At 41.3% G+C, this 27,345-nt stretch overlaps 2 protein-coding genes across 2 annotated transcripts; both read left to right on the top strand.

The window, feature by feature from the left end:
• Positions 1-17,497: 17,497 nt before the first annotated feature.
• SODALDRAFT_285645 (kinase-like protein) lies at positions 17,498-20,515 on the top strand (the record flags this gene model as incomplete). The annotated part of the gene is made up of 4 exons (XM_028608496.1): positions 17,498-18,192; positions 18,306-18,568; positions 18,632-19,884; positions 20,297-20,515. 4 exons carry the CDS (start codon positions 17,498-17,500, stop codon positions 20,513-20,515), a joined length of 2,430 nt encoding a protein of 809 aa, XP_028462591.1.
• Positions 20,516-21,001: 486 nt separating this feature from the next.
• SODALDRAFT_81175 (hypothetical protein) lies at positions 21,002-22,232 on the top strand. Its single transcript, XM_028615710.1, has one exon. It carries the CDS (start codon positions 21,245-21,247, stop codon positions 22,022-22,024), a length of 780 nt encoding a protein of 259 aa, XP_028462590.1. The 5' UTR covers positions 21,002-21,244; the 3' UTR covers positions 22,025-22,232.
• The last annotated feature ends 5,113 nt before the right edge of the window (positions 22,233-27,345 follow it).

Below are 27,345 nucleotides of genomic sequence, written 5' to 3'. Positions count from 1 at the left end.
AATATAACGGATCTATTTACTAATAAATAGACTACACGAATACTTATCCTCTTATTAAGGGCCTAGAACGATATAGAGTTTGCTAACTAGGCTATCTATAGCTTTTTTAAAGGCTTTAATATACCGTAGCTAGCTTATAGCTTCTCGGAAGCTTTCTAATAAACGCTTCTTAGCTCCTCTATTATACTATATACTATTATATACGTATATAACCTAAGTCTTCTAATCTAAGATTAGGCTAACGAAGTGGATACCTTTAACGTGGTATATAAAAGGAATTAGCCGGGATATTATAATCCTAAAAAGGTCCCTCTCGCTTATATCTAGGTGGTTAAATCTCTTCTTCTTAGCGTCGTAACTCTATAAGTTAACGTTATTAATCCAGGTCTTAGGCCTAGTATCCCCGATCTATCTAGTAATTATTACCCTAATTAGGTTTCTTATAGTAGACCTTTCTAACCACTTACCCTTAAAGAGGTTACTATATATTCTCTATATAGCTAGTAAGGCTATACAGGCGGCTATAATACTATCCCTATAGACCTTTACTAGGGGAGTTAATAGAGTTATACTATCTACGACTTCTCTGCTTATATACTCTCCCTCTATAGTTCCTAGGAACTATTAAACGGCTTACTAGTCTTCTATACTACCTGCTATAAACCTAAAGAAAAGGGGGTCGTTATCGGATATATCGAATAGGCGGTAAGAGAGATCGGTTAAGGGAAAAGCCCACCTACTCTTTTTAAGGATATACTCGGTACGACCTCTAGTATAAGAGTCGATAACGGTGCGTGCCTTAGGGTGAATATAGCGCTTAAGTAGGTTTTCTATAGGCGTAGTAGCTTAGTAGTTAGTTATAGCGAAAGCGGCGTATATAAAAAGAGAGAGAGAGAGAGAGAGGAAGGGGAAAAAGAGGAATAAAAGGCGGTAGGAGCGTAAACTACGGCTAATTACCCTGATTAGATCTAGAGATATCGAAAAATAGTTAAAAAGAAATAGAAAAAGCTATTATTATAAAATAGTGGTTAATAGTCGCGGGTAATATCCGAGAGCGAAGGGCTAGCCGAAAACTTATAGAGTGGAAGAGAGGAAAAGAGATCCTTAGGGTTCGAGATTAAGGGGTATTTATCCTCCTCTACTACGCTCGAAAGTGCCTGCTTCCGTGATAGTCTTCTCTTTAAGGGTTCCTTTATAGCAGGTATTACTACTTAGCTACTACCTATAAAGGAGTCTTTTCGGTTAGTTAAAGGAGGCGTGCCTTAGTTACTACGATAGTGACTTTTTTAACCCGGCGGGAAGGTTCCTGATTAGGAAAAAGACGTTAAACTCCGGGCTCTAATTAGTCGGAAAGATTAGATAAATCGCTCCTGCGTTATTTAGTTATAGACGTAGCCGTGACTTAGGAATAAGGGATCTAAAAGGAGACATAATAAATTACCCCTTCTTTAAACCGTAGCAGGCAAAGGCCCCTTTATAACTGCTTTAACTGAATAGCCGCCTTTATAATTTATAGTAGTAATAAGGCTCGTAACCTCCCTTAATCGCTTAATCACTCGAGTATAAAAGGCGAGTGTTCTAGCGGTATCCCTCCTCTTCTTCTTCTTTTTCCCACTATAATATTAAGGCAGATACGAATATAACCGCCACTTATACTTATAATAACTAATAATAGTAATAATAGCGACTAAAGAGCTAATTAGTATACTTGATAAGATAGAGTCTTACGAAAGGAAGAAGGCCGTTACTCGTTAATAGTCTATTAAACTAACGCCGTGGTTCTAGCTCGCGGCTTATTTACCGCTTAGGGCCTATAAGCAATACTCCTTCGGAGTAACCCTAGTGGATATAATAGTAAGTTTTTATCGATTCTATACGTAGGTTACCCTGATTGGGCTATATAAAGACTAATAAACCTATAGGTGAATTCTTATCTTAGCTAGTATAAAGTAGGCAGTAAGGGTAGCTTATCGTATATCGAGCTAGACTTCCTATAGTCACTAATCCCCGGAGAAAGTAAGGCAGTAGTCGTTAGCTAGGTCTAGGATACTCTTCTTAACCTTAGGGATATTAAGGTTAGTCTATTTATAAAGATAAAGGCTAGTAACGGCTCCCCACTCTTCCGTCGTCGAATTTTTATAGCGAAGGATATAGCTAGCCCTTAAAGGGAATATCTTATAAAGATTATCTTAAGGCCTTATACTACTAGGGCATTTTTAATCTAGGCGTACGGTATTATGAATAAGGTCCTTTATTAGTGCTATAAGGAATATTAGATAGCTATAACTAATCGGGTTAATAATAAGATTCTATACTCTTTTTTCGAGTACGTGTCGATCCAGGGGAGTAAGGAGTTCCCGGACTATACTAACTACTAATTTCACGAGTTCGCCTATACGTATCGTGACGATACCCTTCGAAGATAGTTTTAATAGGGTAATTAAGAGGTCTTTTAGCTAGACGATAAGTATCCTGGTATTAGCCACCCCGATACTTTTCTTAAGTAAAGTATAGTGCTACCTTAATCGATTTATAACGATAGTTACCGACCTTTATAGTCCCCTCGGCGTAGCGTTTATATTATTAATATAAAGGCTATTTATTAATAGGTGGCTTATTAGTAACGCGATACTTCGGGAGGTTAAGATCTCCTGGCCCGAGATAGTATTCCGGCTATAGTTCTAGCTCTAATATATCGGTATTAGACTAAACTGGATAGCCACTATTAGAGGGTTAAGGACGGCGCTTAGTATTAAAAGGAGGAGACTATTAAATATTATCGGATATTTTTTCCCGCGGGTGCTTATATCTAGTATAAGGAAACCGAGGTGTATATCCCCGAGTATAAGAATTATAAATAAGGACCGGTTTAGGAGTAAAGAAGGGGGGAAATAGGTGTTTTTCGCGGTGAATAGGAGAATAGGAGTATAGTTATAGTTAAATAGGGCAGCTAAGGCCGAGAAATAGGAAGGGATTAGGTAATAGGTAGTAAATTATAACGACGTGAGCTTCCCAGTCTAAGTCTTTAGCGTAGTTAGGGGTAAGAAAAAGCCGCTATATAGGAAAGTAGGGTAGGGTAGTAAGATTAAGGAAAATAGGTATAGAAGGAGGTCTTCTCGTGGCTTATCTTCTTCTCTTTTCCTTTTCTTTATAATAATCCGTTTTCTACTGTATACGAGTAGGCTCCACGGGCCTATTTACCAATAAAGCCCTTATAAGAAGAATAGGATTTATTGGTAGCGGCCGGTGGTCGCTTAATTAGGCTAATAAAACTAGGGAATCCCCGGATTTTCCGGGTTTTATTATTATCGTCGCCGTTATCGTCGTCGTGATATTACGTTTTTCTTTTTTAGGGGTTTTTCTAGCGGGGCTCTTAACGCCGTTAACTTAGTGTCTTAAACTTACTCTTCTAGTAATAGGTATAGTATTAGTCTTTTCTTTCCGGATAAGGAACTTACGTATAGTAGATTAAAGGGTAATATATATATAGGCGTGGTTAGGGGAATAAGGGTATAATATTAGTAATAGGGAGAGCGATTAGTAATAGAGATTAGGAAAAGGGGGCTTTAAGTAGTGGAAAGGAGAGGGCCTTTATACTTTTAAAATCAGGCTATTCAGATTAACGCAATAACTTAATAAGTTACTAGTACTAGGGTTAGTAAAGGAGGGATTTACGGTTTACGGCTTTTAGCCTTTAATAGTATTTCTCTTAATTATATTATACCCTTAGTAACCGTCCCTATACTAGTTATTCCCCATTATAACTCCTTTCCGTAGAATAAGCAGCTTATATTAAACTAGGTATAATTTAGCTTAGGTCCGATACATTATACGGTGCTTAGGGGAATAGAAGTAAAGAATTCGAAATTATAATAAAAGAAACCTATACTTATTACAGAAAAGAGTGTATATAGTGGTATATCTTTATAACGTCTATATAGTTAGGTTTACTTATAAATATAATAAATAATAAATATAGGGAAAAGTCTTCTAGTCGGGGAAATAAGTCTAGATAGGTTTATAGTGCTTCTAATCAGGGTAATAAAGGTAAAAGTTTAAAAAGGAAATGGATTAGGGTGGTGGTTAGGAAGATCATTTATAGCTTTACGCCCCTTATACTAGCGTATATTACGACTCTGGGTGGATAAAAGACTTAGCTTTATTTACCCTTAGCCCTAAGACTATACGCTAGCCTCCTAGCGAGTATAGGCTTTAAAAAGGAAGGAAATTCGGGAGGATAATAATATGGAATAAAATATAGCTCACTAGTATAATCCTTATACTTACTCGGGTTAAAGTCTAGGCGCTATAGAATCTATACCTCGACGGTACTAGCCTCCTTTACCTTTTTTAACTCTTCCTCTAGCTTCTTATAATACTCCCCTAATAACTCTCTTAGTCTCTCGGAGCGGCGTAAAAGATTATTAATAGTATCATTAGGGGAATTATTATTCTCGGCCCTAGTATCTTCCTTAGGGTCCTCGCTAGGTAAAAGGGGTATTTCGGTGACTTCTTCGGTAATAGGCGCTCCTTAAGCAGGGTATATAATTCTAAGCTTTTCGCTATAGTCTTATTTAAGTATAGTCTAGTCCTTAGGCTCCTAATGCCTATCGTCGTTTTAGATAAACTTCTATAAGCGGTTAGCGGTAAAAGTAATCCCTTTTAGTTCTTCCCTAGTAAGAGTCTTAAGGATAAAGGACTTATTATCGTGATTAGCCTTCCGGATACGATATAGGCTATTCTATCGGTAGTTAAGCTTAGCCTTACGGCTTATATCGATAGATTTCTTAGTATTATAAACTAGTATAAGATCCTTAACTTATAGCCTGAACTTACGGAGTACTTAGACACGGCTAGCGTTAATATAGGCTATCCGTCGCCCTTATGATTGAGTGATTATAGTATTAGTAGTATATTAGTCGGTATTAAGCTAGGTAAAAGCCCTTAACTGAAGTATTATCTTATCCTTAGGGGTTTTAACGCGGCCCTAATCTAATACTCTCTAGGTTAGGTAAGTCGTCTTAATTAGGGTAATAGCCTTATAGCCGTGCAGAAAGAAAAAAAGAGTACGGCTAGTAGAAGCTCTTACCGTTATACGGTTAGCGAAAAGGACTATTAGGAGGATCTCGTAAAGGGTTCTAGGGTAAAGCTTCGACTAGATCGATAGAGCGTAGGTAATAGCCTTATACCCGACCTTATTAAGGCTATTAGCGCAGGGGTAATAGGCTAAGGCGAGCTTTTAAGTAATCCTATAGCGAGGGTTTAGCTCGATTATATAACCATTATTCTTAGGACCTGTATCTATAAGGAGGATTATATAAAGCGTATACCTATAGATTATATCTTCCTATAAAAATAAGATAATAGCCTTAGACGTATTCTTCTTTAGTAGTTAAGCCTTAACCTAACCTATAAATATATAGTGGGCCTTTCTAAGATACTATCCTTAGAGATATTAAACGTTTAGGCTAACCTAGGTAAAAGGGAGGGCGGTTTCGGGCAGGGTTATTAAGATTAGGGGATCCTCCTAGGAACGGTTACGGCGGGCCTAGTATTCAGAACAGGACTCGATAAACCTCTAGACGCTCTTATAGATACTATCCTAGAAGTAGTTAGCGGCGAGGCGATAGTAAGTCCTTTACCTTCCTCGGTGTCCGGATGTATCGTGGGCTCTCCTAAGTAGGTTAACCTAGGTATCCTTATCGTCTATCTAGCGTTTAGGAGTTAAATCAGCCTTAATCACTCGGGTCTATAGTAGTCTATCCTTAAGGAATACACGGGTAGCCTTATCTTTAACTCTATAGGCTTCTTTAGGATCTATTTCTCTAAGCACACGAAAGGTTATTAAAAAGATAGCTATTTATCGGGAAAACTAACTCTAGGTAGGGTCCTTATTAAGGATATCGTTAGCTAGGGCAGGGTCGTCGAACTACTTCTTAGCTTCCGTGAGGAAGATTCTATTATCTATAAAGTTATCTAGGTCTCCCTCGGTATCATTATTAGTCTAATTAAAGGGTATTCCGGGTATCCGGGAGAGTCTATCGGCTATAGTATTCTTAGATCCTTTAATATACTTAACGTCGAAGTCGAAGAGCCGGATCCACGTAAGCTATCAGATAATTAGAGTACTAAGGAGGTTAGTAGTAGATCCTTTTAACCAGGATAAGAGGGCTTAGATATTAGTCTCGAGGATAAAGTAAACCCTATAGAGGTAGTTACATAGGCGCTAAAGGGTTTTTAGGACTCCCCCTAGCTCTAGCTTACTAGTATTATAGACTCTTTCCGTAGGGGACTAACGACCGCTTTTATACCGTGCTATAGCTCTTTGATCCTTAATATACTAACCGAGGATTCTACCCTATCCCTTTATACTAGCGTCGGCGATAATATAGATAACTCCTACGCCTTCGCCCTACTAAATAGTAATTAGGATAGAGGTAATAGTAAAGGCCTTCTTTAGGGCGTCTATAACGTGTTATGAAGGCTCCTCCTACTTAAAGGCAGTATTCTTTCGTAGCAGGTTTAGGGGTCTAGCGATAATAGCGAACTTATAAATCTAGACTCGGTAAAAGGTAGTAAGCCCGAGGAATAAACGGATATTAGAGACTATACTATATCTTTCCTACTCTTGGACCTTCACGATCTTCGCCTACTTAGGGGAATAACTATTAGTACCGTAGACGTAGCCTATAATAGTGGCTACTTTCTAATACTACTAGCTTTTAATACCTACGATAATACCTCTAGCTAGCTTTACGTTAAGACGCACTTTATCGATATTAGCGATATACTCGGCTATAAAACGGCGAATTCCAGGCCTGATTAGGGTATTCTTATAGGTAGTTATCGGTCCTTTCACTATGATATTATTAATAAAGGGTCTATATCACTAAGGAATAATGTCGTAAAGGATACGGGTTATAATACGTATAAACTAAGCCACTAAATTAGTGGCCCCCTAAAGAAGGGTATATATCCTAAAGAGTCTAATAATAATCGTAAAGGTAGTTAGATCTTAAGATTCTTTATTAAGGGTAACCTAATCGTAGCCGGAGAAAAGATCTAAGAGGGATATAAGCTTATATATAGTAAAATCCTCGGAGAGCTCGTTAGCCCTAGGCGGTATAAAGGTATCTTAAAGGGTTATTACATTAATCTTAGTAGCCGAGTTAATAAGCCGTATATTACCGTCCTTCTTCTTAACTAGAAACCAGGGGTTATAATAGGCTATATAGCTCTCCTCGATTATACCTTTCTTAAGGCGGTCCTTTATTAGTTCTATAATTATAGCCTCTAGAGCCTTAGAGATAAGGATCTCGTTCGCCTACCACACCTTATAAGGAACCGCCCGAATCTTCTATAAAAGGGCTACCCGTTCGTTAAGGCGGCCGCACTTAGTCTAATCCCACGTAATAGCTGCCTCACGGTTTAGGAGGACCTTTATTAGGAGCTTCTATTCCTTAGGGGTTAAATAGTTAACGGTCTTTAGGATAGCGTCGAGTCTTTCGGGTATAAGGCGCGAATAAGGTATAATTTTAAAAAACTTTAGTATAATTAGGCTAATAAACCGCTCGTCTTCTAACTCCTAGTCTTCCTCTTTAATTTCTACGAGGATATTCTTCTTCTAATAGTGGTCTTTATTAGGAATACTTCTATTAGACGGAATATCGTTAAGAGGGTAAACCTTAAAAGCCTTAGGCTTTTATATAGTAAAGACGCCTCTAGGATTAAGGGGATAGTATACTTCTTTAATAAGATCCTAGGATTTCCTCCTCTTTAGCTGCTATAGGCTTTTTATCGTAACCACGGCTATACTAGTAATACTATCCTTCTCTTTCTTTAAAGCCTCGAGCGCTCTTATCTAGGAATTATCCCACGTTATCCGGTTCTTCCGAAAATATAAGACTAAGAGGCTATTAGGGTGATTAGGCTAATAGTGGTATAGAAAAGTCGAAAAAGATAAGTGGTTAGTATAAATTAGTTATTATTATATAATCGTAGTTACTATATAGGGAGCCTCCGCGATACACCTCTTATATCCTTAGCTCTAATTTTGTGGTATCGCCCTTAAGGTTATATAAATTCTCTATGTTAAGGGCTTTACCTCCTCCGTAAATAGAAAAGCGACTAAAGTAGTAGTATCCTTATTATCTAAATAAAAGAAAATATTACTATCGCCCTTCTCCTTCTCCTTCTTTATCTCCTCCTCCTTTTTCGCCCCCTAATCGGGTAAGCTACTAATCCTATCATTACTCGATATTAAGGTAACGGCCCCGGACTAACTATAAGGGACGCTATCCTCCCCCTACTATCCGATACTCTAATCGATTAAATCCTCCTCCTCTTGGCGCTTTTCCTCCTCTTTAAACTTAGGCTAACTCTATCTATCAGGGCGGTTATCGATCTATTCCCTACTAGCAATAAGGATACTAATACGGGTATCCCTATAAGTAAAGTCTATATCGATCTATCTATCCCTATAAGTAAAAAAGGCGTGACTATTAAGTAAAAATGGTAGGCTAAGGAGTATTCCGGGTCCTATCCCCTTAATTACTATAAAATAGACCTTCCCGTGCTAGTCCCTGACCTAAAGGTGCTTTTCTAGATAGCCTATATGGTTTACCCTATCCACGTTATTAATTTCCTTAATCACGATATTACTTTTCCCTATATAGCCCCGTAATCCTAGCTTCTCTATAAGGTTTAGCCGGATAGTATTAAAGATAGCTCCTCTATTGATAACTACGTAGAAATAATCCTTTATAGGGTAGGCTTTAGCTATTCGTTTAGTTAGGCTAACCCGTAATATTATATACTTAGCGTAAATAGTAGGAGGCTTTAGTTCATTAATTATCGGGGCGGGCATAATAGATAAGGCACTATTAGGCGTAGGGGCTATAGTCGTGGTATTCGTAAACTATATAGGGCGTTCGGGTCTAAAGGGTAAGGAGTCTATAAAAAAGGCCTTTTTAGGGGTTAAGTGGATAACATTATAAGGCTTTACTTAGCTACCGATTAACCGTAGTATCTCCGTATAGTCCGCGAGGATAGCTTTATTAGTAAAGAGGAGGTAAACTATAGGAATCTTAACCTCTATCTCTAAAAGGTGCTTTAGGCTTTTCTCGCGGACCTTCTATATAACAGCCTCCTAGTTAAATAAATTAAAGGTATCTTTCTAAGCTAAGGGCCGCGAGGTAGGCCGGGTAATAGTCGTGGTAATAGCGGGTCTAGATATAGGGGCTGTCGAATGAGGGGCTAGTCTATCTTCTATATCGGCGTCGTTAACTATTTCTATAACCTATTAGGAACTTTCTGGAGTTAATAGGGTTTATTAAATAGCCTAATTACGGAACTATCTACTTTTAGCGTGGGTTTACTAATTCTCCCGCTTCTAGTAGTATAAAGAGGATCTTAGGGGTTAGTTAAAGTATATTACGATATAAACGTAGTATATACTATAGTAGTAATAAAATTAATAGATCCCGTGACCTTAGTGACTCTTAAGGCTTAAGTGGCTTAGTTAGTCTAACCACTCTAACCGGCCTACTACTTCTGTACCTACTTAACTATATACTTAATTATAAGCCTATTGGTCTTTTTAGTCTTATAGGGAGGGTAATAGGCTAAAAGGTCTTAATATAAAGGTCTACGAGCTCCTTAAATCGGCTATAGAGCTTAGTGGCTAGCTAATATAGTATAAGACGTTAGTATAGCTAGTACTCGTTAACTCGTAGCTCGCTCTTTAGGTAGGCTACCTAGGTACCGGTCTAATCTATTACTATATATTCGGGAAATTACTACTTAACTAGGTTATAGGCGTTATCGTGGATTAGGATAGGGTAGTTATCTCTCCGATACCTTTTTTAGCCGTAGTAGTAGTAGCGAGCTAGTAGGGGCTAGCCGTTATTCTAGGCACCTCTCTACTATCCTAGGCGGTTATCGTGTTATTAGGTCGGGCGGTTATTATTATGTCGGTTATTATATTTAGGGCGGGGTCCTCCGTAGTAGATCTCCTCGGTATACTAAGCGTTAGTGGCTAGTAAGCGGCACCATTAGCCTAATTAGGGGTAGCGAAGTATATTAAAGTAGTTATCGTAGGCTAAGGGGCGTGCTTAAGGACGGTATAAAAGGCGTTCTTTAGATTAGACTTTATAGCGAGGAGGGCTTAGACCTTTTCCGTGCCTATCCTCTTAGATAGGGCGAGCACTTAGGCAGTAATACCCTTAACGCCTTTAGCTTTATTATAGATAAGGGAAATAGTATACTTCTCGAGGAGATCGGTAATCTTATCTATATCCGATTAAGAGGCTATAGACTCCTAGACTATAATAGGCCGCCTTAAAGTTATAGGCTAAAAAGCGGTACTATTAGGCTAATTAGACTTAGCTATACCTAGTATAGTGTCCCTATCTATACGCTGACCCTTTACTTCCTAGATATCCGTAGACTACATATGTAGTAGATCCGAAAATAGCCTATAACTCTTAACTATTTTTCTTAAGTCGGTGCCTCGGATCTTAAGTTTATTAGCGATAAATATATAGATATCCCTATATAGAATAATAAGGACGATACCGTAGAGCTTAGAGTCCTTAATAAAAGTACCTTAAACCCGCTCTGCCTTAGCCTTTTAGATAGTACTTTATTATAATAAGTCCCTAACCTAATAAACGCTATTAATCTTATACGTCTTATATTTTACTCGAAGCTAATAAACCTTATAAGAGAAGTTAAATTAGTAGTTAGGATCTAGATAAGAGTACTCTTTAACGAGCTTCTCGACCAGATTAGACTAACTACCTTTAACGGCTTAAACCTCTCTAACTAGGCGTTTAATAGCGGGACGAATAGCCGTGTCCGTGTATAGGTTAACGTAGGTAATGTTATCGGCTTTACTAAGGCGGTTAAGCTTAGTATAGGTATCGTACTACTAAAGGAATATAAAGAGGGACTTACTACTAAAGCGGGGGGCTCTAGTAGCGAGAGGATTTAGGGGTGCTCTCGATATAGTAGTGGTAGGAGGTAAGGCCTTAATAACCTCAGTAATAGTGGTTTCTCGGTTATAGCTTATTAGGGCTTAAAGTAGCTTAATTAAGTCTTTAGCGGTAGTAAGGGGCTACTAACGTTTAGGGGCAGGCTAGGCAGTAAAGATAGGTTAGGTAGGGGTAGTATTCGGGGTAGTTATCGAAATAGCTATTAGAGCCGTAGTAGATATAGTAGTCGGCCTAGGAGCGGGCGGAGGTAAGGCTATAGCCCTAATATCGTAGTTCCCTTAATTAGGGGTACTAGAAATAGCGGGCGTAAGAATAAGGGGAATAGCCGGCGAGGGAGCCTTAATATCGGAGTCGCTAATAACGATAATAGGGGTAGGCTCGCGATACTAAGTCTAAGTATCTATAGTATTTTAAGTATAAGTATAAGGGGGTAGGCGAATAATAATAATAGGGTTAGGGCGTTTAGGGAAAGGTTCTTTAAACTAATAGTCTAGTAAGAAAACCCTATAAGTATTCTAAATACTAGCTAGGTTAGTATATATATTATCTTATCTTAATAAGAGTAATAAAGTCTTTAACGAGAGGGTAATAGAGGTCCTAGATTTCGCTCCGTGATATTTATCTTCGGGGTCTAGCTTTTCTAACTCACCTTAAAGGAAGAGGCCCCCTATAATTAGGAGATTACCTATTAGTAAAGGGGTTATACTCATAGATATTATTACTAGTAATATTACGTGCTAAGTCTTACGAAGAAGTATTATAACTTACTTACGGGGTCTATAAAGGTTTCTACTAGATTATCGGGTCCTTATATAAGGTATCGTTATTTCGCTCCCGCGCTCGGTATTAGCTTTTTATTAGGTTTACTAAGGGTTAGTTATCCTAATCCGGGTAAACTACTCTTAGCGGTCTTATCTTTTCTTCGCTATTATATAAGAGTTTATCTTAATTAGTAGTAGGGGTTATAAGCCCCCTATTAAGTCTATTCTATATCCGGAATCTAACTTTATCGCGATCTAATCCGTTTCTTCCGTTCCTATAGTTATTACCTCCGTGGCGGCGGGTCTTATAATTAAAAATACTAAAGGTGCTTCCTATCGTACCTATATAGTCGTTTCTTTTTCTAAATCCATTAGGGTAAATCTCCCCTTAGTCTTAAAGCGTTAAATCCTTCCTCGGTCGTTATCTCTATATCCTTTAGGGATTATTAACTAATAGTCTGTTTAGAAGGGCCGGAACCTCCCTTAAGCGCCTCTATTACTCTAATTAGGGTTAGAACACTTTAGGGATACCGAATAAATCCGCCTCCGAGTACTATATTATAACTGGATAAAGACGTAGTGGTATTAGATCGTTAAGATAAGGATTAGATAAAGAGGTTAGTCTAGTAAAACCACAATATATAACTACAATATAACTAACACCGCTATAACCTTTAGCGAAGAAGTAGATTAGTAGTCACTATTCTGATTAGGGTAACGTAAGTTAAACTAGAAAGATACCTTAAACGTGGAATAAGTAATTATATAAGAGGATAATAATTAAATAATCGTCCCCCCGATAAGGATATCCTGCGTGTGTCCTTTAATATATATAGAGGATATAGATCCAGCAGCCTCGAAAAAGGGGGTTATATAACCGGCTACTAATACTATACTAAAGCCGTATCTACGCGGTTATAGTAGGTACTTATAAGGCTTCTATCCTCGGATACGGAGACGTTAAGCTACGTGTATAATCCCTATTAGGTATAAAAAGGCTACTACGCCTCCGTAATATTATATACTATAAGGAATTCGTTACTAATATCGTCTTAGAATACTAGCTACGCCTATAATGTTACTACTAGGATACCGTAAATAATACTATTATTAGGTCCGCTAATAACCGGCCTATCTATAAGCTACTAGATATCCACGGCTAGTATATAATCGAGCGCGCGGAAGCTACGGCCGCTATCGTATTCGCGGTCTTAGTAAGGCACCCGCGCGATAACTAGTATAGAAGATCACGATAACCGCGGTAACCGTAGAAGACTACGGTATAATAGTAGCACGAACGCCTTAGCTACTACGGCACCGATACTCTTATAAAGATCGTTAATGCCACTTAGGGGGTAAAGATAAAGAGACCACGTATAACGGACTATAACGCGTATAGGTAATCGTAAATACCTATATAGATCCGGCGGATACTATCCTTTTACCCGTTAAAGCCCGGAGAGGCCCTAGCTATTAATTCTTATAATCTAAAAGAGTCGGAATCGCTACGCGGCCTATATAAGTCTATTATATTCGTTATAAATGTGTATATAGGCTATATATAGAATTACTACCTATAGAAAAGAGACTAAGGCTCTATCCTATACGCGTTAAAGGATGTTTTTACCCTCCTTAAGACTTAATTCGATATTAGGCTACGCGTTCTACGGGCTGATTCCGAGATATTTTAGCACTTAGAAGTCGTTGCTTTCCTCGCTGCTAAGAGGGTAAAAGGTTAGCCGTTAGCACTATACTTATAGAATTAAAATCGCGTTATAGAACAGATTAAAGGTATCGTTAAGAGAAAGGCGAGGGCTATAAGGATTAGGGCTAATCTACCCACGTCTATTTAGCCTAAGATCTTTAAGACTACTCTATATCTATATAATAGAATACCACGATATATTAACGATTAGAAGACGCTATACGAAGGCCTATATAGCCGTTAACCTAACCTTATATATCTACGAGTATACGGCTATAAAGTCTGTATAAAAACGCGTGATACCTAAGCTAAAAGAAACCGCCTATAAAGACCAGAACTAAAGGTATAGATCGGATATTATATTAAATACTATTCCTCGAATAGCTTCCGCGTAAAGCTACTACACCTAATAGATATTATTACTATAAGAGACGTGATCTTTAACGAAGATAAGACCTTTAACGGTAGGATTAAAATGCTATAAGCTATAGCTTCCGCCGAGGAAATCGGGGAACGCTTATAATCTATCCGTATCACTTAATTTAATAATATCACGACCACGAATAGGCTATTAGGAAAGGGTATAGCCGTAGATATATTAGATCTTAAGTCGGAAGACTCTAGCGTTACTATTATTACTATAGACGAAGGCGAGGCCGTCGCTATTACTACGAGAGATGCTACCGCTATTATTACGGGCACCGCTATTATTACGGGTACCGCTATTATTACGGGTAAAGGCGACGCTACCGCTATTACCGCGGATAAAGGCGAGGCCGTCGCTATTACTATAAGAGAGGCTACCGCTATTATTACGCGCACTACTATTACTACGGAAAAGGATACTGCTATTACTACGGATACTCCACGGTTTACTACTATAAGGTTTAAACCGTTTCCTACGCCCTTAATATCCCCGGAAGATCCTATACGCGCGTTCCTTATAGCGTTAGCGGTGGTTAGGGGCGTTAAGGTAAAAGGAGATAATAACCAGTAACAGATAGCCGTGGATACCCCTAAGGGGTGCTTATCGGCCGTACACCTATCGGCCGCGCGCCTATTACCCGCGCTCCTATCTATTCTAAGAATTATTATAAGTATCTATAAGACTAAGAAAGTGTAGAACGATAACACCTAAAAGGCGTTCTTTAATGCTAGAAGGACTTATAACCCTATATGCGTAAGGAAGTAAGCTATTAATAACGGCGATATCGGTGCTATAGATCCCTCTCCCGTTAACGCCTTTTAGCCGCTATCGCGCCTAACCCGCGAGGATCTCCCGCCTCCGCTAAACTACCACTGCGATATACGCCTCTACCCGTTACGGGAGCGGTAATTATAGGCTAAGGGGGAATACCTTAAGGGTTACCGATAAATAGGCTACTAGTAGGAGGTAGGTAGTAATTAGGCTAATAAGTAATAAGTCCTCGCTTATAGATAGGTATATACCTATAAAGTTAATAAGGAGGGCACCCTCCTTAAGTATAAGACACGCCTTACAGTACGAGGAGATTAATATAAACGGTTGAAGACTAAAGATAACTCCGCCGCTATATTAGCCTTATAGTCCTTCCGTATACTAATAGCAATTGCCGCCCGATTTAATATAGAAATAAGGCAGTTTAACGCTATTAATATATTCGTTAACACTAGCCTTAAGGAGGAAGTATTTATAAAGATACCGTAAGGCTACGAAGCACTACTACTACGGAAAGCCCTTTTCAGTTTAAGGGTATCGTTACTATTATAGTAGGAGGAATTTAGCGGCACGCTATTGAAGATAGGATTCACGGCGATACCTAATAACCCCTATATTATAATCCTCGACAGTTTAATTCTATTCTTTTACGTCGACGATATCGGACTTATATACTATAAAGACCGTAAGACTAACGCTAATAACCTTAAGGCCACCCTTAAGCGAAGCTATAGATTATTAGGAGGCGAAGAAATCTATTAGTTCCTAGGAATTAAGGTCCTAAGGGATAAAGCCACCCGTAGGTTATAGCTATTATAATCCTCCTATATAGAGAAGATCGTGGTTAAATACTACGTAGATATACTCTGCCGAAAACTATTAAAGGTCCTATTATCTATAGAGCCGTTAATACTACGCGATAGTATACGCGCGTTAATTCTCGAGGTCTATTAGTATTAGGGTATAATCGGTTTTATCCTATATACCGCTATTATAATAAGACCCGATATCGCGTTCGCCTATTCGAAGCTTTCCTAATATAATATTAACCCCTCCTCTAACCACCTTAAGAGGGCTTAATAAGTACTACTATTCTTATACTATATAAGGCACCACTACTTAGACTTCGGTGGGGATAGACTCTTCCTAACCGTAAGCGACGCGTCCTTCGGGGATAATCTAGACCGTAAAAGCTCCTAAGGATACACGATAAAGCTCTTCGGCGGCACTATTAACTAAAAGGCGGGTAAGTAACCGATAGTTACGACGTCGTTAATAGAGTTAGAATTACTCGCTCTTATAGAGGGCGCTAAGGAGATATTATTTATTAGTCGGATATTAAGGGATTTAAAGCTTCGGTTAGATTAATAATAACCATAGCTATACTATAATAATTAGTAGACTATTAACCTTATTAATAAGAAGGTAGAACGGCTACGAATAAGGCTTTAGTATATCGATATTTATAACTAGTAAGCACGCTAGTTAGTATAGCAAAGTCTATTTAAGGTTATATACGTTAATATAAGGGATATAATCGCGGACGGCTTAATAAAGGCCCTACTAGAGGCGGGGATTCAATGACTATAATAATAGCTTAATTTAACGGATTGAAAGGATTATATCGAGTAGTTAAAATAACTATATAAAGAGATCGAACACGCTAAAGCTATAGCGACGATAAGTGCCCCTAAGGGCGTAGTAGATCTAATAGATATAGATCCGATTAAGTAGATCCGGCTAATTAGGTCTAAGGAACTAATTAAGATAGATATAAATTAAACGGTTAAATAGGGCGGATTTAGATCCCTTTTACGAGGGCGTTTTTTCCCTTAACTATTAATTTTATAATAGAAAAGTTAAGAGCGTTTAGTTTAAACTAAAGCCTCTAATTAGTTAATTAACCTTGGAAGACCCACCTTAACTAAGGGAATGTATCGTATAGGCAGGACCACGACGTGGTCTATAGGGGATCCATAGGGGATCTACTCCCTAACTAAGGGCTTCAGACCTCGGGTATTAGAATATAATAGGGGCGGATACCGGAAAAGACTGGATAGAATCTAAATAATATAGTACCTATAACAGAGTCTTTACCACCTAAATTAAGGGTATAAAAGACTCACCCGGATATAACTTAATATAATATATATACACGAGATTTCTGCTCTACTAAGTTAATTATTTAAGTGCCTATTTAACGTGCGATAATTTATATGCTGACAGCGGCAGAGCCGGGTGCTGACAAGATAGGGTCTAGTTACTATATATTTATAAGTATATGCTGCTAAGACGACGTTAATTCTAATCCGGTTAGTGCATTTTGGTGTGACCGACCCCCACCGCCAAAGGTTTCTTACCGCGACTCGAGGTTTCGGACGGTTCCCGACGACATCATCGCCCGCCTCTTTTCACTTCCGTCCACTCAGCCAGCTCTTCTTCCCACCCCAGCACCCCATCCCATCTGAACCATCTTCCCCACAGCCCCTCATCATTCTCAAGGTATTCGACCTTTTTGCTTTTTATTTTCCATCTGTTCCCTTTGACCGACTCACCCAATCGTCACCGACAGCTCTAGCGGCTTACCTCCATGAGCTGAGTCGACAGAGTCATCCGGTTCGCCTCGATTCCTGCCGTCACACAAAAGCGCTTGAGAGATCTCTACTGACGCGTGCTTCTTATCTCGTCAACAAGCCTAGGGAATATTCCCTTTGCCGGAACCAAAAACAAAAGAAAAAACGAAAGAAAAAAAGAAGAGAAAACGCCAGTGTGTCTGCTTTCAAAGGCAGTGAGGACCCCACAACCCTGCAGAATCAAATATCAACCAAGAGACCCAAGCATGACGTCAAGCTCGGACGAGGGAGAGATCCTTGAGCATGACTCTGTGAATTTGAAGGCAACTTCATCGCCGAAGAAGCTTGAGGGAAACGGTGTTGACCGTCCAGACAGACTTCGAGATGGATACTCGCGCTCCAGGTCTCCCGAGCACGCGAACGGCTCCAGCCCTCGGCACTACCGCTCTTCGCGCTACAGCCGCTCCCCGCCGCCGCGCGCCCTGAAACGACCCCGCGATGATCGTGATCACCGGAGACACAAAGATGATATGCGCCGCTTCTGGGTGCACTACGAGGACTACGATCGCGATTCGTCTTACCGCCGCTCGCGCCTCTCCTACGATGACATCGACCGTTCGCCGGATCGAGATCTGGATAGGGATAGGGATAGAGATCGTCCCAGAGACAAGGACAGAGACCGTAATCGCTACACCGACAAGAGGGCTCGCGTCAGAAGTCCATCTCCCTTCGGTCACCCGCACGACAAGAGACTGAGAGACGATCGGTATAGGAGGGACGATGGTCGACTCAAAGGTCGTCCCGACGGTTCCTCGAGGGAGAGCGGACCTGAAGACCAGAAAGAACGGGTGTACCGAAATGGCCATACCCCGTCCGCAAGGGCCACAGTAGGAGAGGACTCGCGTAATCCCAGATATGATGCTAAACCTCGAAAAGGCCATGCCGATGAGACACAGCAGGCGTCCGCCGAAGACAAGCCAGAGAAGTAAGCTGTTCTATCTACACCATCTGTTGCTTCGCCCTGACTAAACCCTGACTAACCAGAGAACACAGGCGCTCCACCCAGGTTCCCAGGTCGCAACAAGAGCCTGAACCGGAGCCAGACTTTGAAAAAAAGAATGTCATCGATGAAGACGCCGAAATTGAACGACGCCGACGCCGACGAGCAGAACTCCTGGCCAAGTCTAGCTCTGCGACGCCGCTCCTCGTTCATGCAGTTCATGCAGCTGATAGGTCGTCTGTCTCTTCTCCAGGCCCAACCCAGCAGACAACACCTGCGTCGATGGATGTCGACACTTCTCAATCCGGTATGGCTTTTTCTTTTTACCGGTTTCCTTGTCCCCTTTTCATTCCCCGTTTCCGAGTCGGCCCCTGGTCTGCGCACTGCTAACAAAGATTAGACGCCCGATCACCGAGTTCTCCTCCGGCCGAGCGCTCACCAGATCTCGACATCATGAACGAGACGGATCTGATGAATCGCCACGCAGTCAAAGATCCCGAGGACGATGGACCGTCTGCCGCAAACTACGACCCCACTCTCGACATGAAAGAAGACGAGAAACGCGATGGGTTGAGGCACGGTAACGTGGGACTCCACGGCGAGGTCCAACCCCAGACGTTACCGCTGAAACCAAAGGACGAAGATGAGGTGCAAAACAAAGCCCCAAAGGATGATGACGACGACGACATGGACATGTTCGCCGACGACTTTGACGAGGAGAAGTATGCAGCCCCGAAGCCGACAAAGGCGACGACGGTCGTAGAGAAGGACACGGAATCCCCGGCTCTCGGACAGCAGCCCCCGGGTGGTGGTCTTCTCGAAGATGACGACAAGGATGGGTACTACAAGATCCGTATCGGCGAGGTCATGAACGGTCGGTATCAGGTCCAGTCGATGCTTGGTAGAGGAATGTTCTCCGGCGTCGCCCGGGCGCTCGACATCACGACGAAGAAGCTGGTTGCCATCAAGATCATGCGGAACAACGATGCCCTGAGGAAAGGTGGTTTTACCGAAATCTCGATTCTTCAGAAGCTCAATGATGCCGATCCCGACAACCGCAAGCACATCATCAAGTTCGAGAGGCACTTCGATCACAAGGGCCATCTCTGCATGACCTTTGAGAATCTTAGTCTCAACTTGCGAGAAGTGTTACGGAAGTTTGGGAACAATGTGGGCATCAACCTCAACGCCACGCGCGCCTACGCACACCAGATCTTCGTCGGCCTCGCTCACATGCGCAAGTGCAGCGTCATCCATGCGGATTTGAAGCCCGACAACATCCTGGTCAACGAGAGTCGTAACCTGTTGAAGATTTGCGATCTGGGGACGGCCATCGACAAGTCCGACGCTGCCACTGCGCATAACGAGATTACTCCTTATCTGGTCAGCCGCTTCTATCGCGCGCCGGAAATCATCCTCGGTATGCCTTACGACTATGCCGTCGACATGTGGTCCATCGGCTGCACCTTGTATGAGCTGTACACGGGCAAGATCCTGTTCACGGGGAACAGCAATAACCAGATGCTCAAGGCGATCATGGAGATTCGCGGCAAGATTACGCCCAAACTGTATAAGCGAGGCGAGCTCTCCGGCATGCATTTCGACGACCTGGGTAACTTTCTCAGTGTTGAGCACGACAAGGCGCTCGAAAAGGTACGTTTGTTTCGCTTTTTGTTTTGTTTGTTTTGTTGGCCTTGTGTTTCTATTTTCATGATGAAAATTTGTTGGTCCTTTTGCGCCGTTTCTTGGTCGCTCCAAGCGCCGTCGACGAGACCCCTGCCGACTGGCGAATATGCACGTAGTGTTTTGGGGCCGTCAACAGTCGTCTGCAGAGGGCGTCTCGAAGCGCCGAACTGGGGCCGCAGTCATGGTCGCATGTGATTGTCCGATGACGCGGCCTTCAGGGGTGTGCTATGCCCGTAGTTGGTCGAGTTGGGGGGGGGGGTTTATTTTATTTTTTTAGCTCCCTTTTTCCATCAGTTCTGTCCCTCCCGGCCTCCTTTTGCATGATATTGCAATCTCTCCGTGCAATCGTTCGTTGTACTAACCTGTCATCCTCTTACAGACGACGGTTCGGACCCTGGCGATTGTCAAGCCCACCCGGGACCTACGAACCCGGTTGATGGCCGCATCGGCGGGCATGGACGACGCCGAGAGCAGGGATCTAAACCATTTTATCGACCTGCTCGAGCATTGTCTCGCGTTGAACCCTGAAAAGCGAATCAAGCCATTGGATGCGCTGAAGCACCCCTTCTTTACATCCAGGACCATTGCGCGGCGTTGACCATCTGCAACATCATGGCTGGTGGGGTGTTCGACATTGGCCTCTGTCATCCAACAGGCCCCTGGGAGGGGCCAAACTTACCACTATGCAGTTCATCGGACGGGTTGGCTGTGTTTAGCGCGGGACTGGGTTTTGTTAATAGCAAATCGGCGCTTTTCTCAGGCAATCTCAATGCAAGGCATATCGGTATATCGGCGGCTAGAATAGAACATGACAGCCTGTTGCAACATTCTAATTCATTCATTCACTTCACTGAAATGGGACCACGATGTTAAATGCGACTGCGTCACGACTGGAACAGGACCATGGGCAGTGGGGGTTTCCCCGGGCGCAAGACTGATGAATTGGGGAATCCAACTCTGCCTTGTTAGTATGATTGGACGTTGGAGGTGGGAGTAAGACTTCGGTATCACCCATCCATGCATGCATTCGACGTGTTGGCTACGGTTCAAAGACCCGTGTCGGCCGTGGCGCCTGCTGGATTCAGGACGACATGACTTACCTCCTTTCTCGCTCTCTCCCTCGGTGGTCGGCGTCGGAAACGCCCCCTTGCTATAGCCACTGGTCGGCTGAATCTTTTCCTTCGCTCTTCCGTCCGATTTATACTGGATGAAGCATGCTGACGGGAAGACGGGGAGGGGGGAGAAGAGGGTGAAGAAAAAAAAAACGGAAATGAAACAGAGAAGGTGAGAAAAAAAGAAGAAAAAAAGGTATCTTGTCGAAGGACCCATGTTGTACGACATGATTTGCACCAGTCAGACCATGACAACAATGAGCACAGAAAGTGAGGCTTCTCCCGCCTTCGAAACACCGGCAGTCTCGTCCGCACCTCGCAGGGCGACATTATCATTGCGAACGGCATCTTCCGCGAAGAGCATGCTTACGAGAGTGGTTCCCAGGCAAGGGAGAAGGGTGGCCACAGGCGCACAAGGCACTCCCGACTGGCGTTGCCGACGCATCACAGCGACTGGTGTTTACTGCGGTGTCCCGTCATACATGCTTGTTTGTGTTATGTGCCCCAGAAGCGATCGATGTTGTGTGGCAGACCAGACCAACAACCCTGTGTGTCTTCGCCTTCTCCTTCTGAACGTTCCCCGTCCGAGAGTGTGGCGTTCCGTTAGGCGTGCCGGCGGTGGGGGCCGCATGTTGTCCAGCCGCTGCGGGGTTCGAAGCGGTTGGGTTGCCTGCGGGTTGCATGCGGGTAGCCGCCCGGTACCGGGTCCGGGTTCCGGTTCCGGTTCCGGTTCCGGTTGCCGACCAAGAACGGTGATGGCGGCGGCTGAGGCAACCAGGATTAGGGGAAGGGAAAAGGGGTTCATTGGATTTCTGACGCAGCGACGCCCCCCGAAAGTGACTCGAAACCTGTTGAGCGACAGACATGCACTGCATGGTGCACAGAAAGAGGGTGTTGCGGGACATTGTGAGTGCGGATACCTGCCTAAGCTACAGGCCAGGCCTGCGAGCTTCTCAAGAACGGGAAGAGGTGGCGGTTCTGAAGACATGACATAGGACGACGGCCTATATGATGGCAGTTGTTAGATGGAGGCTCCAGGATATCGGGGCGTGACTTCGGGACCTTTTCGGGTATAGTTCGGGTATAGTCTTAGCAAGTACTAACGACTCTAAATAGCCCTAACCCTGGTTATATAAATAGTTATAGATACTTCGTATAAGGGAATCTTTCCCTTTTATAGAAGAATAAGACTACGATTCCGGTACCGATATTCGTGTTCTAATAGTTATAAGCCCGGCGCTCTAAAAAACGAGCTTATTTTAGTAAATCTAATAGTATTACTATTTTAACGCCTATTATAATTTAGGGTTATTTAATAGTAACGTCCGCCTACTCTACGGTTATATTATTATTATGTTCTGTTTATTACTTACCCTATACTATACCGTGCCGTAAAGCCTCTGGAGTCTATAATGGATATAAAGGAGTACCCTGTGTTAAAGATCCTTCGAAAGCCCGATAATTAGAAACTATAGATTAATAGCGTCGGAGTAATCGCGACGTAGTACGAAGTCTAGGAGTATATTAACCCTAAGGTTCCAGATAAACAGCGCCTAAAATTAGTATAGCCTACTTTACCCGAAGAGGACTCTAATAACGAAGACTTTAACTTCCGTTTATTCTAAATTAAAGAAAGCCGATACGATAAGGCGTTTAATTGGATCGCGCGGGTTAATAACTATATAATCGGTAGCCTTAACCGCGACCTCTACTATTAGTTTAAGTCCTACGTATACGTTAGCGAGAGGATTTAAGTCTTAAAGGAATAAATTGTACCGTTAAATAAGGCGTAGAGGTACCTTATTAAGAGGAGGTAGGATAATTACCTATAAATAATAAAGAGAATACCCTATAAGTAATAGGTAAACGACTTTATTAAGCTATACCGATTAACGACTTAAATCTTTATAGGGGATATTAAAGATCCGGAAAGGTAGAACTATAAATTTTCTTTAAGTTATTCGGGGAATATTACCGGAATAGGGAGACCCTACCTTTATTTTGATCCACGACCTCGAAGAATAAGACTATCTAGCGCCTAAAGCCTTAGCGAGGAAGTATATTAGTTAGTTAAGGGTTTAAGAGCCTAAATACCTATAATTAAAGCTTACCTAAAATAGCTTCTATACCGCGATATTTCTCGGAAAGGATAAGAAAGGGAAGACCCCGGGGGGTAGGGAGTCCTTTAGGGGGTGGATTAATTTTATCTATAATTATATTAGGGCTAGAAGAAGTAATACCTATTATCGGCCTTAGTATATATACCCTAACGTTAATAAGATATAAAGGAAGGATAGGTATAAACCGTCGAAGGAAGTAGTTAAATACTATAAAGAGGTTATTAAGAGCTAGGATTAGGATCTTTAAATAAGCTTTAAAGCTAACCTGAAAAGGGAGGTGGAAAAGAGGAAGAAGGAGGCTACCGAATAGTCTTTATACTTCGCTACCGCTACTTAGAGTAACGATAGCGACGATAATTATACCTTTTTCTACGGTATATACGATTATATCATATCGTACGCTAATACTAGCTTTAGCCTCTTTAATAACCTTATTCCCGTTATTTATTAACCTATTCTTTAACCTATTATGCTACGCATTATAGAAGAAGTTAGCCCTCGCCCTAGCTCTTCGTTAGTACCTAGGGGGGTAGGGGAAGGCACCTCTATTAGTATTACGGGAGCCATTGCTCCTGCTGCTATTACTTTAACCGAACGGTTTAAACCTATTTTTAAAGAGGTTAGCCCTGGTTCTTTATTAAGATCTAGGGGGGTGGTAGCCTTTATTATTATAGGAGGAAAAGAGCCTCCTGCTGCCGTTAAACGGATTAAAGCTATTAAAATAGTTGTTGTTAAGGAAAAAGAAGAAGAAGATCTGACTACTACTGTTATTATAGTGGAAAAGGGAGAAATTCTAATCACTATTACTGCCGAGGAAGGTACTCGATTTAAGTTACGAGGTGGAGGCACAACGGCCGAAAGAGGTAAAAGAAGTATACCGCCTAGGCCTATAGTTCTAGTTCCTGATAAAGAGGAAGAGCTACGCCTATTAAAGGATTTACGGCTATTAGAATAGTTAAAGGGTGGATAGGGTTAATAGAGATGGATTATTACGTGGCTACGGCTGCTATAGCCTTGTTCATAGCTATTAACGGTTATTTTGGTGCTGCTTTTAAAGATAACGAGCTGTTTAATAAGCCGTTAATTCTACGTTTAATATCGAGCTATTTTAGACCTCGATTTTTGAGTGGTTTCAAGGGTTAGAACCGTTGGATATAATCCCTTAGTTCTGGGGGGCTGTGTTAGATAGAGGCTCCAGGATATCGAGGCGTGACTTCGGGACCTTTTCGGGTATAGTTTGGGTGTAGTCTTGGCAAGTACTAACGACTCTAAACAGCCCTAACCCTGGCTGTATAAATAGTCATAGATACTTCCTATAAGGGAATCTTTCCCTTCTGTAGAAGAATAAGACCACGATTCCGGTACCGATATTCGTATTCTGACAGCAGTAATGGAAGGGCTAGAGGGTGTTAGAGTATAGTGTATAGCAGTATAGTACACCTCTACCAGGGTTTAGTAGGTTAGCGCGTATATACACTAATATGATTAGCTAGTAACCTATAGGGATCTACACGGGTAGTAGTATAAACGAATATATAATAACTATACTAATTCCTAAGTATATATACTAATACAATTCTTTTTTACTATACTACTATTATAACTATCACGACTCTACTTAGTATCTCCTCCATCCCTCTTAATAACCTAATATAGGCGGGGTATTGTCAGATTATCGACTCTAGGAAATTAGGATTAACTGCTTTCTAGGCAGCCTCGATAGCTACCTTTAGTTCCTAACTACCTATCTATTAAAACGGGCTTCTTCTAAGGATTCTAGTAATAGCTTTAAGTCTGATATTAGCCTCGTGGCCGTATTTACTCTTGTATCTCTTTATATAGAATATGCGGGAAAGTATAGATCGGCAGGCTAATCTAGTGTAACTGGATAAAGACGTAGTGGCACCAGATCGTCAAGACAAATATCAGACAAAGAGGTCAGTCTAGTAAAACAACGATATATAACCAAAATATAACCAATACCGCTATAACCTTCAGCAAAGAAGTAGATCGGTAGTTATTATTCTGATTAGGGTAACGTAAGTTAAACTGGAAAGATACCTTAAACGTGGAATAAGTAATTATAAATAAGGATAATAATTAAATAATCGTCCCTCGATAGGGATATCTAGAGCCTGTCCTTAATATATATATAGGAGGCGGATCCCGTAGCCTTAAAAAGGGGGGTTATATAACTGGCTGCCGACACTACATCAAAGCCGTATCTACGCGGTGATAATACGGCCCTAGTTATCTTATTTACGCCCTCGTAGCGTAGATAACTCCTAAAAATAAGCAGATAGAAGCAAATAAACTAAGTAAGAAGCTATCGTATACCCTTATTCCTCTAATCACCCCATCCTCCACGTATACCTAATTAGGGATCCTCTTAGTTTTAGTTCCTTCTTATATACCGTTCCCTTACTATCTTTACTAACTATACCCTTAAGACGTCTCTTATCTAATCCTCTATATATACCTTTACTTACGCTTTTGTAAAGTCCTTCCTCTAACTATATAGTTAGGCTTATTAGCCTTCTTAGTCTTTTAATTAGCGGTAGCCTTATCTGCCTCCTATTTAATCCCCATGCTATAGCGGAGCTATCCTTCCTAAGGTACTACTTAAGGCGGTGGTAGATATAGCGCGCTATTAGCTATTATATCTTAGAGGCTAGCTTAGTATAGGTTACTAAAGGACTTAACCTATTCTTCCTTAGTATATAGGCTTAGCCTAATAGGACTAACACACTTAGCTAGAGGCCGTATATCTACGAGTCTATAGTAGAGAAGGTAATAAGATATCTTAGTGCCCTTAGCCTAATACTTCGCCTCCTTTTCCTATTTATCTTACATATTATAACTCCTTTTCTTTAAAGCGGTAAAGGGCTTAGGCGCCTTTAGAGTCTTAGGCGTCTTAGGTATCTTCGGTATCTTCGGGGGCGGCGTTTTCTTAATAATCGGCGGCGTCTACTTCACTACTTTCTTACCTTTAGGCGTTTAGAGCTTAAGACCACTAAGACCTATATCGTCGACGTTATTACTATTATCGGATAATACTAGGGGGTCTTAGAAACTTTAGTCTAACGTGTTAGTAAGGTCTATAATCTTAGGATTAGGGGAACTAGTAAGGTTAATAGACTCTTCCTCGACTTTAGGCGTTTTAGGAGTCTTAGGACCCTTAGGCGGGTTACCGGTATCGACTTCTTAGTCTTATTAATAGGCTAGAATCTAGTCGCTTTAGGGGCCTTAGGAGGCGGCGTCGCGGGCTTTATAGCTAGTTCTATATAGTAACCGAAGCCGAAAAGTTTACTAATATAAATTACCTCGCCTTCTTTAATATACCGAGTATATTCCCCTATATTATTCCCGTGATAACGGCCTTAAGTAAATCTATAGATCTTAGAGCTTTAAGGGAATAGGTATCCCTCTTAGACTAAAGCTTTAATCTATTCTATAATAAAAGGACTATATAAGTAACCGTCTAGCTATATAGGGCTAAGGATAATATAAAACTTTTTAGCTATACTATTAACGGCTTCCTTAGGAGCTCTGATAAAAATTATCTATAGTATCGTAAAACAGGCGATTTTAAGGAGGCGTTATTTACCTTTACCGTTAGACTATATACTATCGTACCTATATATAATCTAAGTCTTCTAGTCGATAATTAGGCTAATAAAATAGTTACCGTTAATATAGCAGATTATAGGGATAAAGCGGTTAGTTTTAGCACGCTGCCGTGCCTTATCGGAGAGAGTTATAAACTCTACCTTACCCTTGGTATCTATTCCCTAGCATGGAATCTTATTAAGGAATACCGTAGGCCTTAAATCCCCTTACCTATGGCTAAGCACCGCACTTATTACCTTTTCTATATCGCCCTTCTCTTACCACCTATCGGCCTTAATATCTTTACGTAGCCGGTAAGCTAATATTAAAATAGAACGGACTTTAAGATAGCGCTCGCTATATAAGATTATTAGAGGGGACTATAACGCGACTAGTTCTACGATTTCTACGTTTAGCCCGTTATTCTTATTCTAGCCTAGGAGTCCTTAAACTATCTACTAGCCTTCCTTTAAGATAGCTCTTAACCTAGTATAAGGGGTATCGTTATCTATAGCCTTAAAGAGGCGATACGGTAAACCACTTACTAGGAATACCTATCTGCTTTTCTTAGGCTTATACTCCTTATA

Source organism: Sodiomyces alkalinus (genome assembly GCF_003711515.1).
Source record: "Sodiomyces alkalinus F11 unplaced genomic scaffold SODALscaffold_15, whole genome shotgun sequence".
Lineage (NCBI taxonomy): Eukaryota > Fungi > Ascomycota > Sordariomycetes > Glomerellales > Plectosphaerellaceae > Sodiomyces > Sodiomyces alkalinus.
Note: the sequence above shows the minus strand (reverse complement) of the source record. Positions and strands in the feature narration are given on the sequence as shown.